Consider the following 14908-nt stretch of genomic DNA (forward strand, 5'->3'; position numbering starts at 1 on the left):
GGTTATAGTAGTAGACCAAGATAAGCTTTCTTTTGAAAGAGTGTGTTTTTCATTGAAAATAATGCTTTTAAACTTCTGATTTTCTATTCTACATTTACTTTTGAAGGGAATATATGACTTCAAGCATTAAGATGATGATGATGTTTTATTTTCTTTTTTTTCCCCCAAATTTTAATTGTTAATGAAATGAGGGGGAAGGAGGGGCAGGCAGGGGACTCCCATTTTTCAGCTTCTTACAGTTGCAGCCTATGGGATGCTTATTCTGTTATCTCAGATAAAAATGGTTAAGAACCTTTGGGATATTGATATTAGTAAACACTGGGACCAAGCAGATGGTGCAGACAAGGTTCCTTCAGACCTCTAGGGACAGCTTTATCTAACCAGAGACACTGAACACAGCCATGCAGTTCTTCCTTGTCTTTCTTCCAGTGGACAGACAAAGTTTCACTGCTTTGTCAAAGAAGTTACAGCTGATGAACTTCTTTACCTGAAATTCTCAGAGGCAGGAATCCAAATGAGTCTCTTATGAGCAGACCACCAGAGGTTTTTGAGAACACAGAGGTGCTTTACTTATCTTAAAACTGTTAGTGCTGTGAAAAATGAAGTTCACTTTCTGGTAAATTTTAAGAAATAGGTTTAATAAAAAAAAAATAAGACAATTAGGAGACAGAAATCAAACAAAGGATTGAGGGGTGACTTGGCATTTAGCCAAGTGCACACCTGCTGTTTCAAGAGACATTCTTTAAATACCTTTTCTATTGCATCAGTCTGTTGCATATTCAAAAATCATCATGCATATTCAAACTTCTCCACAAACTAGTTTCAGTATTCCAAGAACTGTTCAGCATGGTCCCTCCTTGGGTCTGCCCTTTTAGAGCATGCGTGTTTCCTGGCTGTGTCTTCTTTGTCCCTCCCAGCATGGCCCTTGGCCCATACTTTCCACAGATGATCGGTGTTGATGGTTGGCATGTCAGCAGCAGGGTCCTCATCGTGTGTTCACTGGATGTTGTCCCAGCCAAGCAGGCCGTTCAATTACAACCATAACTATATATCAGCTATCCCACTACCATGCCTAAGTTTTGCTGATAGCAGAACTAAAAGCTATATTCTTACAGAAAAGTTATTATACATATAGCATTCACCTTAATACTGACGAAAAGCCAGCTTTATAATATACATTTATAACAGTGCAATACCCCATTATTTCTGCTACAGCACTCATGGATCCACTCATCCCCTGAAAAGCTATCCCATCCACTTCTCCAGCATTTGAGACAGGATCCCCTTTATCAGTTTTATCTGGAGCAATGGCACAGAGTTACGGATGGTGCTTTGCAATTTCCATTTGCCCTAGGCCTGGATATATGACTAGTAAAACACCAGCAAAATGCTCCTGAGGGTCTGTAGCTTTGTTTTACAAATCCCAAGAGCATATGGCATTTCTCACTGTGTAGAGGAGATGTACCTGGTTCAGCTTTTCCACTGATGGGCAGCAATTTCCTCTGCTTTTGGTGAGATGAGTGAATTTGTCTGAGAACGGGTTGATGCAGACTTGAACTTTTGTTTGTTTTGGGTTTTAATGTTGCTAGGGTTTGTTGGAAGGAAGATTGTCTAGGTCATTGACAGGTGAAATGTAGATGTCTGTGAGTTAGTTGAAGGGAATTAGATCAGTAAACAGCATTTTGCTGTGCAATTTGACATGCTGTTTTTAGGTTGGGAGCATTGGTGACAAACACTAAAATTAGTGACAATTACACTTCCTGTTGTAGGAAATCTTAATACAAATGGATTTGGTGGGGAAGTGTACTGGTTTGAAGGCAAACCAGCAGGAGGAATTAACTCCACACAAATATTTTGTGAGAGCTTCCAAGTTAGAGCTATAATTTAATAGGAAAATTACAGTAAATGCAATAGTGCAGAAACACTGGCTTAAACTGAGAAAGCCAGAATATGATCTTGGGACCCTGTTGGTGGCAGTAGCAGTCGGATTAAATGATGGTTACAGACTCCTTGGAGGATGGATACAGTCTTGCCAAAGCAGTGACGGTGTGAAAAGGTCTCCTCTTTCTCTGGAGATCCAGGGGTGGCTGTCAAGAGCTCTTGTCCTCTGGGTATGGAGTGGTGGTACTGTGGTGTCCCAAGCCCCAAATTATACAGCGGCAGGACTGTTTGGTACATCCCCCAGGGCAGGGAATTTCACGATGGGGTGATGAATTCTGAGTCATTCTGGGGAGTCCTTGATGGTCCATTAACAGAGATCTCCCCCTCAGAGTGGTGGCTGCTTTCCCGGAGAGAGTTATCAGGGTTGAGTAATGCAGAAGATAAAGAAACACTGCCCTACCCATTTTAACATCTCATGTAGGTGGAAGTAGAATACTTACTTTTGGTTACACCTTGCATTGTAACCCAAGACAGGTTTCGTGATGTTTTTTTGAGGGTTGTTGTTGTTGTTGTTTGGTGGGATTTTGTGGGGGTTATGGGTGTTTGGTGTGGGTTTTTGTTTGTTTGTTTTTGTTTTGGGTACGGTTTTGTTTTGTTTCTCTTTTTTGTTTTGAGGGTTTGTTTGCTTGCTTCTTTGTTTGAGGCTTCTTTTATAATAATTTTCCCATAGTAAAAGACTGTCAAATTCGCTGGGATTTTTGCATCTGCTTTCAGGATGTCAGAGGAGTCTTGGATTTTGAATTGTTTTCTTCCTTTATTTTTCACATAGCTGGAACAGAATCTCCTAGATCTCTTAACAGGATGTTTCATTTTAGTGGGGTGAAATAAGGTGTATGTGAAAACATGTGAATGTGTGTGTCCATTCCCTGTGGCAGACTTCACAGGGATGCTCAGGACACTGAGACAAGTTCTGTTCACATGGAAATCACTGACCAATTCCTTCTCCGTACATTGACATGAAGAATACTCCTGATGCAATGCTTGATGTGGAAAAATACACAAGGGAAATATTTACCTCTGGCTAATAGTTCCACTGCTCTATTTAACAGTACAACAATCCATTTTTTTTCTTTTGTTATTTGTGTTTATTTTATTGTCAGTGAGTGAGTGACCTCGTACTGCTGCCAAACAAGTGTGTGTGCAAGTCTGTTAAAAATCAATACAGCAGCCTGTGCTTTTAAATGTATTTAAGATTTGTATCTACTTTGATTTTGGCAGGATTATTAAAGCCAGATGATTTTCTTATAAGTGTTGCATTTTTGAGGCATTTTTGTTGAACAGAGGAGACAGTCTTTATTTTCACTTCTAGAACAACCTGTACTGTTGATGTTCGCTGGTTTACTACATTAAAAACTATCTCTATTTTGTAAATATTGTTCCAGCAACCTTTCCCTTGTCAAAGAGGCTTGCTTTGGTTGTGGCTTTTTTTTTGCTTTGGAGATTTTTTTTATTTTTTTTTAATGTAGGTTTTTTTTGTTGTCCATCCTCACCCCCCAGCTAGAGACTGGCATATTTGATGAAAAGAACATTAGAAATTCATTAACAATGGATGGATTAAATGTTTGCTGGCATCAGAAAGCATTTAGGTTTCTCTGAATCAAATGGCACCTAGGCAGAAATCCAAGGAACCTCTTTGCCAAAGTAGCAATTTAAAGTAGATGTGCACTCAAGGCATTATTTTTAGGACTATTTATTTGAACATGTGATATTTGGAACTGAATTTCCACAATGTTAATAGTACATGAAGGCTGGTTGACTACTGAGAAATATTTTTGTGTTTGGTTCTTAATTAAAGTATGGCAGCTGACTGTATTTCTGAATTTCAGTGGTGTTGACATTAAATTGCATGTTAAGGCAGTTTTCATGTGAAGGCTGCTCTAGAACTCTCCTGAACACTCTTAGGTACTGTGGTTACTATGTCGATCACCAAACAGTCTTCCACGTTTCAAGTTCTGCTGTCAGTGTGGAGCTTCAGTGCAGTTCGAAGGTCTCCGAGAAGCCCCTGCTGGTGGAGTATGGCAGCTATAACATCAGCCAGCGTAAGATGGATTTTGTCTCTTTTATCTTCTTTGCCCTTCAGATCTGTACAGTAGCATTTTTTGGGCCCAGTAGGACTTAATTAGGTTTATGCAGGAAATTACCTGTTGGGTTTCGGTTCATTTTCTTTTCTAATCTCATTAAGTCAGATGACTAGCAAACAAAGAGCCTTTTCTGGGCTGTGCATCTAAGGTTTGTGGGCATGTGCAGTGTGCTCTGAATTCCTGCATGCACACTGCTCTCTTCTGCACAGTCCTCAAAGCTTCCTGCATGGCTATGACCGTGGTGCAGTCAGTTGAAGTCTGCTATTCCTGTTTGTTTCCATCCCCAACATTTCGTTTGCAATGTTTCTATTGCTATAAGGCTTCCACGTAATGGAAAGAATACCAAATAATCACCTGCTTATTTCAATGTTTCCCTGTATTTATATATAGTGTGCACAAATCTGAATCTGAGCTGAACAAACAGCTCAAAAAATTGATAAACTCTGAGGCCCTGAGTTTTTTCCAGTCCTGAAACAGACAACTTGTTTACTATTACTTTTTTACCTTAGTCTTACATATTCTTTTTAAAGTAGTAGAGAAGCAGTGGTTTCTAGACATAGTTACTTGTCACTTTAGAGTGACATATGCAGGATATAGGCAGAGTATATATATATATATATATATGTAGCAGGAACAGGATAACTTAGATCATAAGGCAGAGCTATCCACAGCTGGGCCTCAGACCAGGCCTCAGGCCAGGACCTAGTAGGCCTAGTACGTTCAGCATACGTAGTACCAGATAAGGTTATCTGGTACTGGGAATGTGTTAAAGTAGGGGTGTTACTAGCATGGAACAGTTACTGGGAAGACACGGTGGCTACCTTATACTGCAATAGCTTACATACTTCTGTATGTCCACTACCTATCACAGTGCACCTGTTCTTGTAAACTATTCTGTCTGTATTTAACCTGCCATCTCAAAGAATAAAGGGAAGAACGTGTGATATACCCACATTGAGTCAGACCCCGTTCTTTAGTCCCCGATCTTTAACTGTTCCCAGCCTTCATATATATATATATAAATAGGGAAGTTGAATTATTTTAGTTTATAAGGAAGAATTATGTAGTTCATACAACACCTAATTGTAAGTTGTTTACCAAAGTTGCAAAGTGCTGCAAATTTTGGTTATTGGAAGTAGGACTGTCCTTTAAAATAAAGATGGCATTCTAAGCAGTCCTGTGTTGCACCATAAAACACTGGCTGATTTGATCCAGCCCTAGAGAGCCTGTGGTACATATTCCAGGAGCAGCCAAATTGGAACTTTAGAGGCATTTTTTCCTCTTCTTTAAATTGCAGTTTTCAACATTTGAATTCAATTTAAGTGCTGGCAGTGTATTACAGACTATTAAATTTAGATCAACTTTATCGTTCCTTGGAACAGCTTAGTGACTGTAAATTGAAACAAGCTGGCAGTGTTTGTGAAAAGGAAACTTTGAAGTTGGGTTGCCTAGTTTTTTGTTTTGTTTTGTTTTTCCTTTTTAACCTCCAGCATGTCCACCTGGACATTTCAAGTGTTCTACTGGCTTATGCATCCAGCAGATGCAGCGCTGTGATGGCATAAACAACTGCTTCGATGAAAGCGATGAACTCTCTTGTGGTATGTATTCACTTATAAGAGATCTTGACCAGGAAACACAGTGAATGTATTCTCTAATCTTAGAAGGCAGCTGAAACAAGGTGAAAATTTTTAATGGGGATAACAAAAGATGTTTTCAGCTTCCTTTGTAAGTCCAGGTGCAGATTATCCATCAGTCTCTTGAATACCTAATTTATAGTTAATTGGCAAGAGACAAAACCAAGAATGAAAGTATGGCACTGGAGAGCACAAGGAAGAAATTTAGATGTGCAATAATAGCTGTAGTAGGCTATATTTTAGTTTTTCCTCATGCGATTAAAGCTGGCAATTATTAATAAAGTTCTGTCCCATTTTGAGATGAGTTATTTTCTTTTTGTGAGGAAATGACAAAGTGGGGTTCATAGAGTATGTGAGAGTGATACTAGACACCTCCACCTGGGGAGCTCACTGAACTCCTTTGTGCTCTGTTTTCTCCATGCATAATGTGGCACTGATGCCCATCCTAGAGGCATGCTGTGAAGGAATGAATATTGTATCCAGACATAGTCAGAAGGGGATGTGTTAGCATTTACAGGAATGCTTCTGTACCTGATTTGGCTTATATTTTTAAAGTTGTCCCTGAGTGGAACTGTAACTCCAGCTTCACAATACAGGACAACTTGCTTGCCTGCAATGGAGTAAGTGATTGTGAAAATGGAGAAGATGAGCAGAACTGCACCCACAGTAAGGCTGCTCCCCTGAAGAAATTTTTTTCTCTCTTCTGTGATCTGCCTATTCCTGACTTGAATTCTGGATGCTGCATTCAAAAGGTTAAGAGGCACTGTCAAATCTCACTTGAGCTGTATAATTCCATTCAGTTCTTCTGTTATGCTTAGAAACAAGCCATTACTGATTTTAAACTGTTTCTTTTTAATAAGCTCATGAACATCGGTTTGTGCAAAATACTGACAGAATGCATTAAGTATTTCAGGTGCATGATGGGGATCTAGGGCTTTAAAGCTTGAATCTGAGATTTTATCTCTTTACAGCATAATCTGTGCAAATTAATTCCTGGATCTGTTTTGCCATCTGTAAAATAACTATTAAAATTATGGTTTCTCTGTAGCAGTTTCCAGGGTTATAAGGTTAGTGGAAGCCATAAATTTAGCATTAGGCAAATGAAAGTTTTGAATTAGAACTTTTTTGAACTCTTTAGAATAAATGAATGTTGTGACATATGAAAGGAACTTATGAAAGGGAGCACAACTGAAAAGTGCTACAAGTGACTTTTTAAAAGAGAACTTTTGTAACCCTTCTAACAAGACAGTCTGTGTAAATGATTGCAGGATACTTCTTTGCATTGACAAGAAAAATGGATTGAGCTTGAGTGTCCTCATTTATTGCAAACCACAGGGAAACAGGAAAATGCTGAGTTTGGGGGTTGCATTTTTACTGGATACTATTAATAAGGCTGCTTTCATTTGAAAGTCTTTCATTTTGCATTTAATGCTGAAATACAAAGGAGAGCTCCTTTCCAGACTACTGGATGTTTTCTCTTGCTGTCCTTACACTCTATATCTAATTTTCACTACAATATCTGTGTGTGTTAGTGCTGTGGATAAGGATGAGAGGAAATCTTTGTTTGGACTTGGCCAAGTAATTGCACACCCAACAACAGATGCAGTTCTATTTGAATAGTTTATTCTGTTTAGAAGTTAAGCTGTGCCAGCCAAAGTGTTTTTTTGTCGTATTACTTTCTATCTATTAATGCATGTATTAATACATGAACATCTTCTATCAGTGCAGACATGTCATTGTGTGTTAAGCTGAGCCAATGATTGTTTTGGGTTTTTTTCCTCACAACTATTGCAGGTATTCCCTGCACCAACCACACATTCAAGTGCAGGAATAACATTTGCATTAGGAAACAATATGCAAGGTGTGATGGGACTGTGGACTGTGTTGATGGAAGTGATGAAAGCAGCTGCAGTAAGTTCCTCTCAAATATTCATCTTTCTGAACTTTGAACTTTTTACACAATAAGACCTTTATTTCTTCTTGTTTGGGAGTGGGTACAAGTCAGGCAGAACTGAATTTTTATTACATTCTCTCTGTGATAGCTTGGTAATGATCAGCTATCAGTTTACCTCAGATCTGGTTGCAGGACTTGCCAAGTTCCTGTGGAAGGGTGGGCTTACAGTTATGGGGATCCTTAGACAGCTGTACTGGTTATTGCAGCTATGCTAAGGATTGGGGAAGCAGGGTTAATTACAGAGGGAACTTGGTTAGTTGGTGAGGCAGCAACTTTTGTTGTCTGCAGCAATGCCAGGCACTTCATTGAAGGCAGACTGTATTTGGACTTCAGGAGTGATACAGCTGCACTGAGAAAAAAAACCATGACCTTTTCACTTTTCTGACTCTTCCAGATGGTGAAGACCCCAATACTTCATGATTTCAAGTTAGGTTCTAGTCTTAAATCTTCCTAAAGTAACCTCTGTACAACCTTTTCAGTTTGCTGTGAAGCAAACAGATGATTATCACTGCAGTAGCAATAAAAGTGAGGTTAGAATTAGTTGCTTAAACTAAATGGTCCTAAGTATATTACATAAACATGGATATGTTGGAACAAGTCCAAAGGAGGTTTTGAAGATACCTGTGGGTTGGAGCACCTCTCCTATGAAGACAGGCTGAGAGAGCTGGGGTTGTTTAGCCTGGAGAAGAGACAGCTTTAGGAAGAAGGCTCTTAGCACCTTCCAGTACCTAAAGGGCTGTACAGGACAACTGGAGAGGGACATTTCACAAGGGCATGTAATGATAGAACAAGGAAGAATGACTTTATAATAAAAAGGGTAGATTTAGATTAGATACAAGGAAGAAACTCTCCACTGTGAGGGTGGTGAGGACCTGGCTGAGGTTGTCCAGAGAAGCTGTTGATTCCTCATCCCTGGAAGTGTTCAAGGCCAGGCTGGATACAACCCTGAGCAACCTGGTTTAGCCGGAAGTTGTCCCTGCCCATGGCAGGGAGGTTAGAACTAGATGATCTTTAAGCTTCCTTCCCAAACCAAACCATTTTATGATTTTGCCTGGCCCTCAGCTGTCTCTGGCATGGTGCCTGTATGTCAAATCTGTCAGCACTTGCCTTGGCTCCAGTAGAATGTCTTAAGAGACTAGCCATATGCCTGTTTTGATTTGGAAACATTAAAGCTGCATTCAACTCCTTGGATGTGTTCAGGAAAGAGTCTAGAAATACTAACACTTGTGTGTGGGACTAAAACTCCTGAGCAGAAACTTTATGTGCAAGCACTAGGGATGGAAGGGAGGCTCTACAGAAGGGTCTTTCTTCCTTGCTTTTTGAATTAAGAGTTTAGATTTTTGTGCTGATGAGACATGACTTCTTCACTTGTTAGTAATATACATTGTCAGACTGTCAGTCATTTCTATACAAAATAATGATTGTACCACTTTGTTTCTCAAATAAATTGCCAGTCTCCACATACATTCTTCTTGTATCATTCCCACTCTTTTGGCAAGAAGTAAGTGTTCTGATGACGTTGAACTGCTTTGTTGATGGTCTCCTTTCAGGTGAGGTTTGGCAGTATCAAAAAGAGATGAGAGTTTGCCTATTTGTATATATTCATTGCAATGCTTATTAAATCTATGTATCCTTTGACATTTCTGACACAAGAAATATTTAGGGGCTAATTTCTGTAGCAGAGCTAGAAAAGGGACTTAGTAACATTTCCAAACTAGTGCCTTTTAGGAAGTCACCACTTGTTTTATTAATAGAGTAGCCAAAAAGAAAACTTTAGCCATTATAGCAGGGAAATGAAATGGATTTCAAAATATTTCGAACTGCAATATTCTTTCATGCCGTGTGTGGGAAGCCCACTGATTAAAGGAAAGTACTAGAGATGTGGATTATAACCGGAAATATCTCTTGCAGGCTGTGGCAGTAGCAAGGTCAGCAGTCTCATCTCTCGGATTGTAGGTGGTTCAAACACTGAGGAAGGTGAATGGCCCTGGCAGGTCAGCCTTCATTTTGTGGGAGCTGCGTACTGTGGAGCATCAGTGATATCGAAAGAATGGCTTGTGTCTGCAGCCCACTGCTTTCAAGGGAGCAAGTAAGCAGTCTTCCCTCTTTATCTGTCCCAAACACGGCCAGAATCCACAAGTGCCTTTAGGTTCCAGAATTTGAACTGCATGGAGGTGCTGTGCTCCCCTTTCCCCAGCCCTGCTTTCAGTGGGTGTTTTGAGGTACTTTTAAAAGAAACGATTTCTTTGTTTGCTCCCACCCAGGCTGGCTGACCCCAGAGCGTGGCGTGCCCATCTGGGCATGCAGATGCAGGGCCATGCCAAGTTTGTGTCTGCGGTGAGGCGGATCATAGTGCACGAGTACTACAACAGCAGGAACTACGACTATGACATCGCGCTGCTGCAGCTCAGCACACCCTGGCCCGACACCATGAGCCACCTCATCCAGCCCATCTGCCTGCCTCCCTCTTCCCACAAAGCCCGCAGCGGGGACAGGTGCTGGATAACGGGTTGGGGCCAAAAGCAGGAAGCAGGTGAGTTTTATGTCTTCCATTGAGCTAATTTTGTTCCCAAGAGCCTTCACAGCGGTGGGAGGGTGCATGTACCTTCATATGCTCAGGAAACTTGGCTGCTGGTTCCATGGATCTGAGTGTTTTCCATATTGTGTTGTCAGTGTAGGGAGCTATACTTAGCCTGAAATATCACAGTGTTATCTTTCTCCTCTGTTCCCCTTGGGGGTGTGGGATACATGGTGTGGTTTCTCTCTTTGGGCTGCTGGTTAGTTGTATGTGAAATTAAAAAGCTGGTTATTTGAGGGATAAATGTAATGCCTCAAAAAAAAAGACAGGGGGTGTATTTTTTTTCTGTTTTACTTTACTCCCTTCGTCAGCTTCTACAATATAAGTGCCAAATCAGTCTTTTAATTTCAAAGTATACTTTATTGCATACTAGCTTTATCAAATCCTAAAGCAAAGTTTCATTATGTAAACCAGTGCTTGCTTATTTGAATATGTGGATGAGGGCTTTTTGGCTATAACCAGATTTTGAAAGAATCATCTTGTGATAAAGTTGGACCTGCTGTATTCAGAGGAGGGGAAACTTCGGGTTAATTTTGTTATTATTAAAGTATATATCTTATAAAAAAGAGGTGTTTCACCCTTTCAGACAGAAGAAAATTTGGAAATTAGTTCTCTATGCTGCCAGAATTTGCATTCTGAAACTCTGACTCATAATCTTAATCTTGAATTCGACTCCTTCAGATATGCTGCCCTCGCTACAAATCTATCATGTGATGATCTAAATATCTTTGTAAAATACTGTTTCCTTTTTGAAATAAAAAGAGAGCAAATTAAGAAGTCTTGAGAGATTTTGGAAAAAACAAAAATTTTCTTGGCCAATCCCAGTGAATATGCCATTGGATTTGGTGTGTCTGAAGGTCCCAGACCACATTACACAATTGCCTGATAGTTTAAAGAGGCTTTCTGCTCTGTTGCAGTTAGTTGTTTGGAATCTGGAATAACTCAGTGGTCAAAAGTGTCTGTGGATATTTTCTGAACACTTCTTGTTTTGTATTTCAATAGATGAGTAAAATGCTAAGATCTTTTGAATCACCCTGCTCTGAATTTGTTTTCCAGATGATGAGGGCTCAGCAGTTCTTCAGAAAGCAGAGGTAGAAATTATTGACCAGACATTATGTCATTCTACATACGGGATTATCACAGCTAGGATGTTTTGTGCTGGGCTATCGTCTGGAAAAAGAGATGGTTGTAAAGTATGTATCTCAGCAAACTTTGCAAAGAGCTTATCTTGTCTTTCATTGTTGCATGATTAGGGGTAAAGTTGACTGGCAGACCATTTTGTGGTCAATATGCTTCAATTCTGAAAAAGAGCAATATAAAAATTGTCTGTTAGCAAATCTCTTCTGTGGGTGATTTCAGAGTTCTGCTGCTTTATGTGCATGAGTAGCATCAAGTTTCAATTGCAGGTCAAGAGCTAATCAAATTGCAAGTCCCAATAACAAGTTGAAATCAGGCAATTTTTGGTATAATAGGCTCTCAGCTGAAGAAAATACTGAGAAATTAGCTTGTGTCTTTTCATGATCCCTCCCCTCCAACTTGGAACTACAGGACTGTATGATGAGATGAAGACAACTAGGCATAAATTTGCAAATGTAAGATATTTCTGATCAGGAAAAGCTGAAATATGATAAAGTGCTGCATTTACTTCTAGTTAATAGTAGTAAAACCACATGGATATGCAATATATATTACAGATCTTATGTGCCATATTATGTTATATTGAACTTATATAAACCATACATATTTAGTGCTAAAACAGAAGTAAATTTACTACCAAAATAATAATAAAACCATTTTTTTATGAGGGAGATCTAGAATCTTCAAGATGTTCTAGCTTTCACTGATCTACGTAAAAATGAATGAGCCTGCAATGGCTGAGGGAGTATAATGCACCAGCTCTTTTTTAGAGGTTAGTGAGGCCACTAATATTAAGTATTATTTTCAGTAACTGGAGAATTTGTTTATGGCTGCTCAAGATACAGCCAAGGAAAGACATAATTTTGGCTGCATTTTTGTAAAGGCAAATGATTTGTGTCTGTGTCTGGCAGTTGCTAGAGCTAATCAAATTGTGGTATTCCTGTTTTGTGAAAAGTGCTGGTGTTCCACTTTTGTTTTGTCTTAGGAATGAAAGAAAAGACTTGCAAATTTTACTCTCTAAATGTAAAATCTGATTTGTCATGGAAGGAAAAAAAAATCTTCTAAATTCTTAATCTTTTTTGAGGCAATTCAAGATAAGCCTACTTTGAGGAGAGGGTGGCACCTAAGCACCTTGGAAGAGGTCCCTTCCAACCTGCATATCCCAAAAACCTATATAAAGTGAAGGCAAAATAGTTTTCTAGCTCTAACAAAATATTTGTCTGGAAAGAAGGCACTTCTCTTGCAAAATATCTGTATTTTGGCAAATGCACCTTTTGCTTTTAAGTAGTTGTTTCTTCCACCCAATGCTTTGGTGAAGTTTAATTTGCCACTGGGTGTCCTTTTCAGAGATGCTGTGTGCACAGCAGAGCCTTACAGGGAAGTATAAGCTTGGTCCAAGAAGCTTCCCCAAATGCTGGCAAATGGTTTTATACCTGATGCTCTGCCAATGCATTTCTAAAAGAACACCCTGTAAAGGAAAAGTGCTAGTTGCTTTGTCCTGTATTTTACAGCATTGTGAGATCCTGTATTAAATTTTGAAATCTAGAACAAACTTCATTTTAACTGCTCTATTTACAAAGACATTATAGGCCCCTAAACATTATATGCTTAGTAGTATCTACTAGAGGACAATCCTTGGGCTCTTTTTCCTTCTTAAAAAAAAAAAAAAAACCAAGAAAAACCTCAAACATGAAACAATTGAGGGATTCCATCTGTTTCCATTTACCTCTAATTTGAAAGAAGCCATACAATTGTTAAATAGTTTATTTATTGTATTTATCGTATTTTATTTTAAAATATTTTTAAAGCTTACTGGTTTTGAGTTTTAGTGTGTTACCTATGGATATACATACATGTTAAGTAGCAGATTTGGGGTTTAGCTCTAAGTGTGTAGTTAGAAAAAAAAAAAAAAGAATTTTAAATATAGTTCATTCAAAGTAATATCTTTATTAGTGTCTTTATGAAGGAGAATTACTTTCTCTCTTGTGAAAGAGAAAATTTTGGTAAAACTGTGCAATGCCATCTGCTGGAAGAAAAAACCTAGTAATTGTTTGAACTATGTGAATATGAAAATATAATCACTGGAATTATACAAAATATTTCCTGTGGATTTTTCCCCAGTTTTTATAATTCACATTGTAAACACACATAACTTGATACATTATTTTTAGGGTGATTCTGGTGGACCACTGTCATGTCAAAGCAATGGAAATGGAAAATGGTTTTTGACTGGCGTTGTGAGCTGGGGTTATGGATGTGGAAGACCAAATTTCCCAGGTGTCTACACAAGAGTGTCAAACTTTGCACCATGGATACACAAATATGTGCCTTCAGTCTTGTAACTTGAAAACTGTTTTCTTGGAATAAAACATATCCTGGATATCTTCATTAAAATTATATTTGGAAGAAGTGTTCAGTGGTGGAATTTCTTTGCATGTGTCTTGCCGATTCTGGAATTCACAAAAGGGGGTAATAAATACCATTGTTCAAGCTTTGGTGAAAAAGGAGGAGGCTGTTCCTTGTGGTGGTTGTTCTACACAGATATCTGGAGACATGGCAGGAGATGCAATAATAAACTTAATGTTCAAGGCACCAACAAGTGCGGGTGCACTCATCTGTCAGGAAGCTGAAGATGCAGCTGATTGTGTAAACAGAGAGCTTGAGGCTTACTTATCATCTCCTCTGAGATATGTGCAGCCAATACAGAAGTAACTGTGAAATAGCAATGAACTGTTTGCATTCTGGCAAATACTACTTTCCCTGCCTCTTCCACCAAGAGCAGCTGACAGGGAGAGAGGGAGAGGAGACACTGTAAAAAGTGAAGTCAATCCTTTCAAATCTGCAGGGCCCTAATTTTTGAAGATCAGAAATTGTGCTGCTATAAGTGGTGATTTGTTGCATGCTTATTCCATCTCCTGCTTTCATTTTAATTATCTGCACGATATGGAGCTACTAACTCTTTTATTTCCTGTTTACATTTCTTTATTTTCAAGTTCATTCACCTAAGAATTTGAATTCTTGAGCTTCAGGCAACTTTATCAAGATGAATAAACATGGTGATGTGTGTTATTTCAATATCTTGTCCTTGCCAAAATAAAACCAGTATTTCCAAAAGGTCCTGATATAATTTTTATGCAAAAGGGTTTGTTTCCTCTAGGCCTTCTGTGGTTTTTTCTCTTTTCCATGAAGGAAGGGGCAGAGTTCCAATCAGAATGTTCTGTGTGTTTAGCAGAGACAGGTTGTTGAAAAATAGAGGACTTGAACAAAGCCATCTGTCTGCAGCTGTAGTTTGAATTTCTGAGCCATGAGGATTGCCTGCCAGTTGATCCCTTTTGCAATCTCTGTGTGAACTGATGGGATTTGTTTGTTCCCTTTCTATTATTTTTCTGGGGCTGAGATATCTTCATCCCCTTTTGCTTTTCTAGGTTCTGTTCTTTGTGCTCTCTCTGTCGTTCAACATGTATAAAATATGTTATTTCTCCACACACATCCTTGATTTTCTTACTTTACACACAGAATACGTTGTGCGTGATGGTTTGCAGACTTAAAGGTGCTTTTCTTTTCAAACAGGAAAAGTGAACAT

At 39.0% G+C, this 14908-nt stretch overlaps 1 protein-coding gene across 1 annotated transcript in view; it reads left to right on the forward strand.

Moving 5' to 3' along the window:
- The window catches only part of TMPRSS7 (transmembrane serine protease 7), a 37022-nt gene extending 22638 nt beyond the window's left edge, over positions 1 to 14384 (forward strand). The window contains exons 11-18 of the mRNA XM_063393843.1: positions 3844 to 3980; positions 5513 to 5620; positions 6212 to 6322; positions 7451 to 7567; positions 9522 to 9699; positions 9875 to 10143; positions 11245 to 11381; positions 13497 to 14384. Of these exons, the coding sequence (XP_063249913.1) occupies positions 3844 to 3980; positions 5513 to 5620; positions 6212 to 6322; positions 7451 to 7567; positions 9522 to 9699; positions 9875 to 10143; positions 11245 to 11381; positions 13497 to 13667 (1228 nt within the window). The 3' untranslated portion in view covers positions 13668 to 14384. The remainder of the gene's footprint in view (positions 1 to 3843; positions 3981 to 5512; positions 5621 to 6211; positions 6323 to 7450; positions 7568 to 9521; positions 9700 to 9874; positions 10144 to 11244; positions 11382 to 13496) is intronic.
- Positions 14385 to 14908: the final 524 nt, after the last annotated feature.

Source organism: Prinia subflava, chromosome 3 (genome assembly GCF_021018805.1).
Source record: "Prinia subflava isolate CZ2003 ecotype Zambia chromosome 3, Cam_Psub_1.2, whole genome shotgun sequence".
Taxonomy (NCBI): Eukaryota; Metazoa; Chordata; class Aves; order Passeriformes; family Cisticolidae; genus Prinia; species Prinia subflava.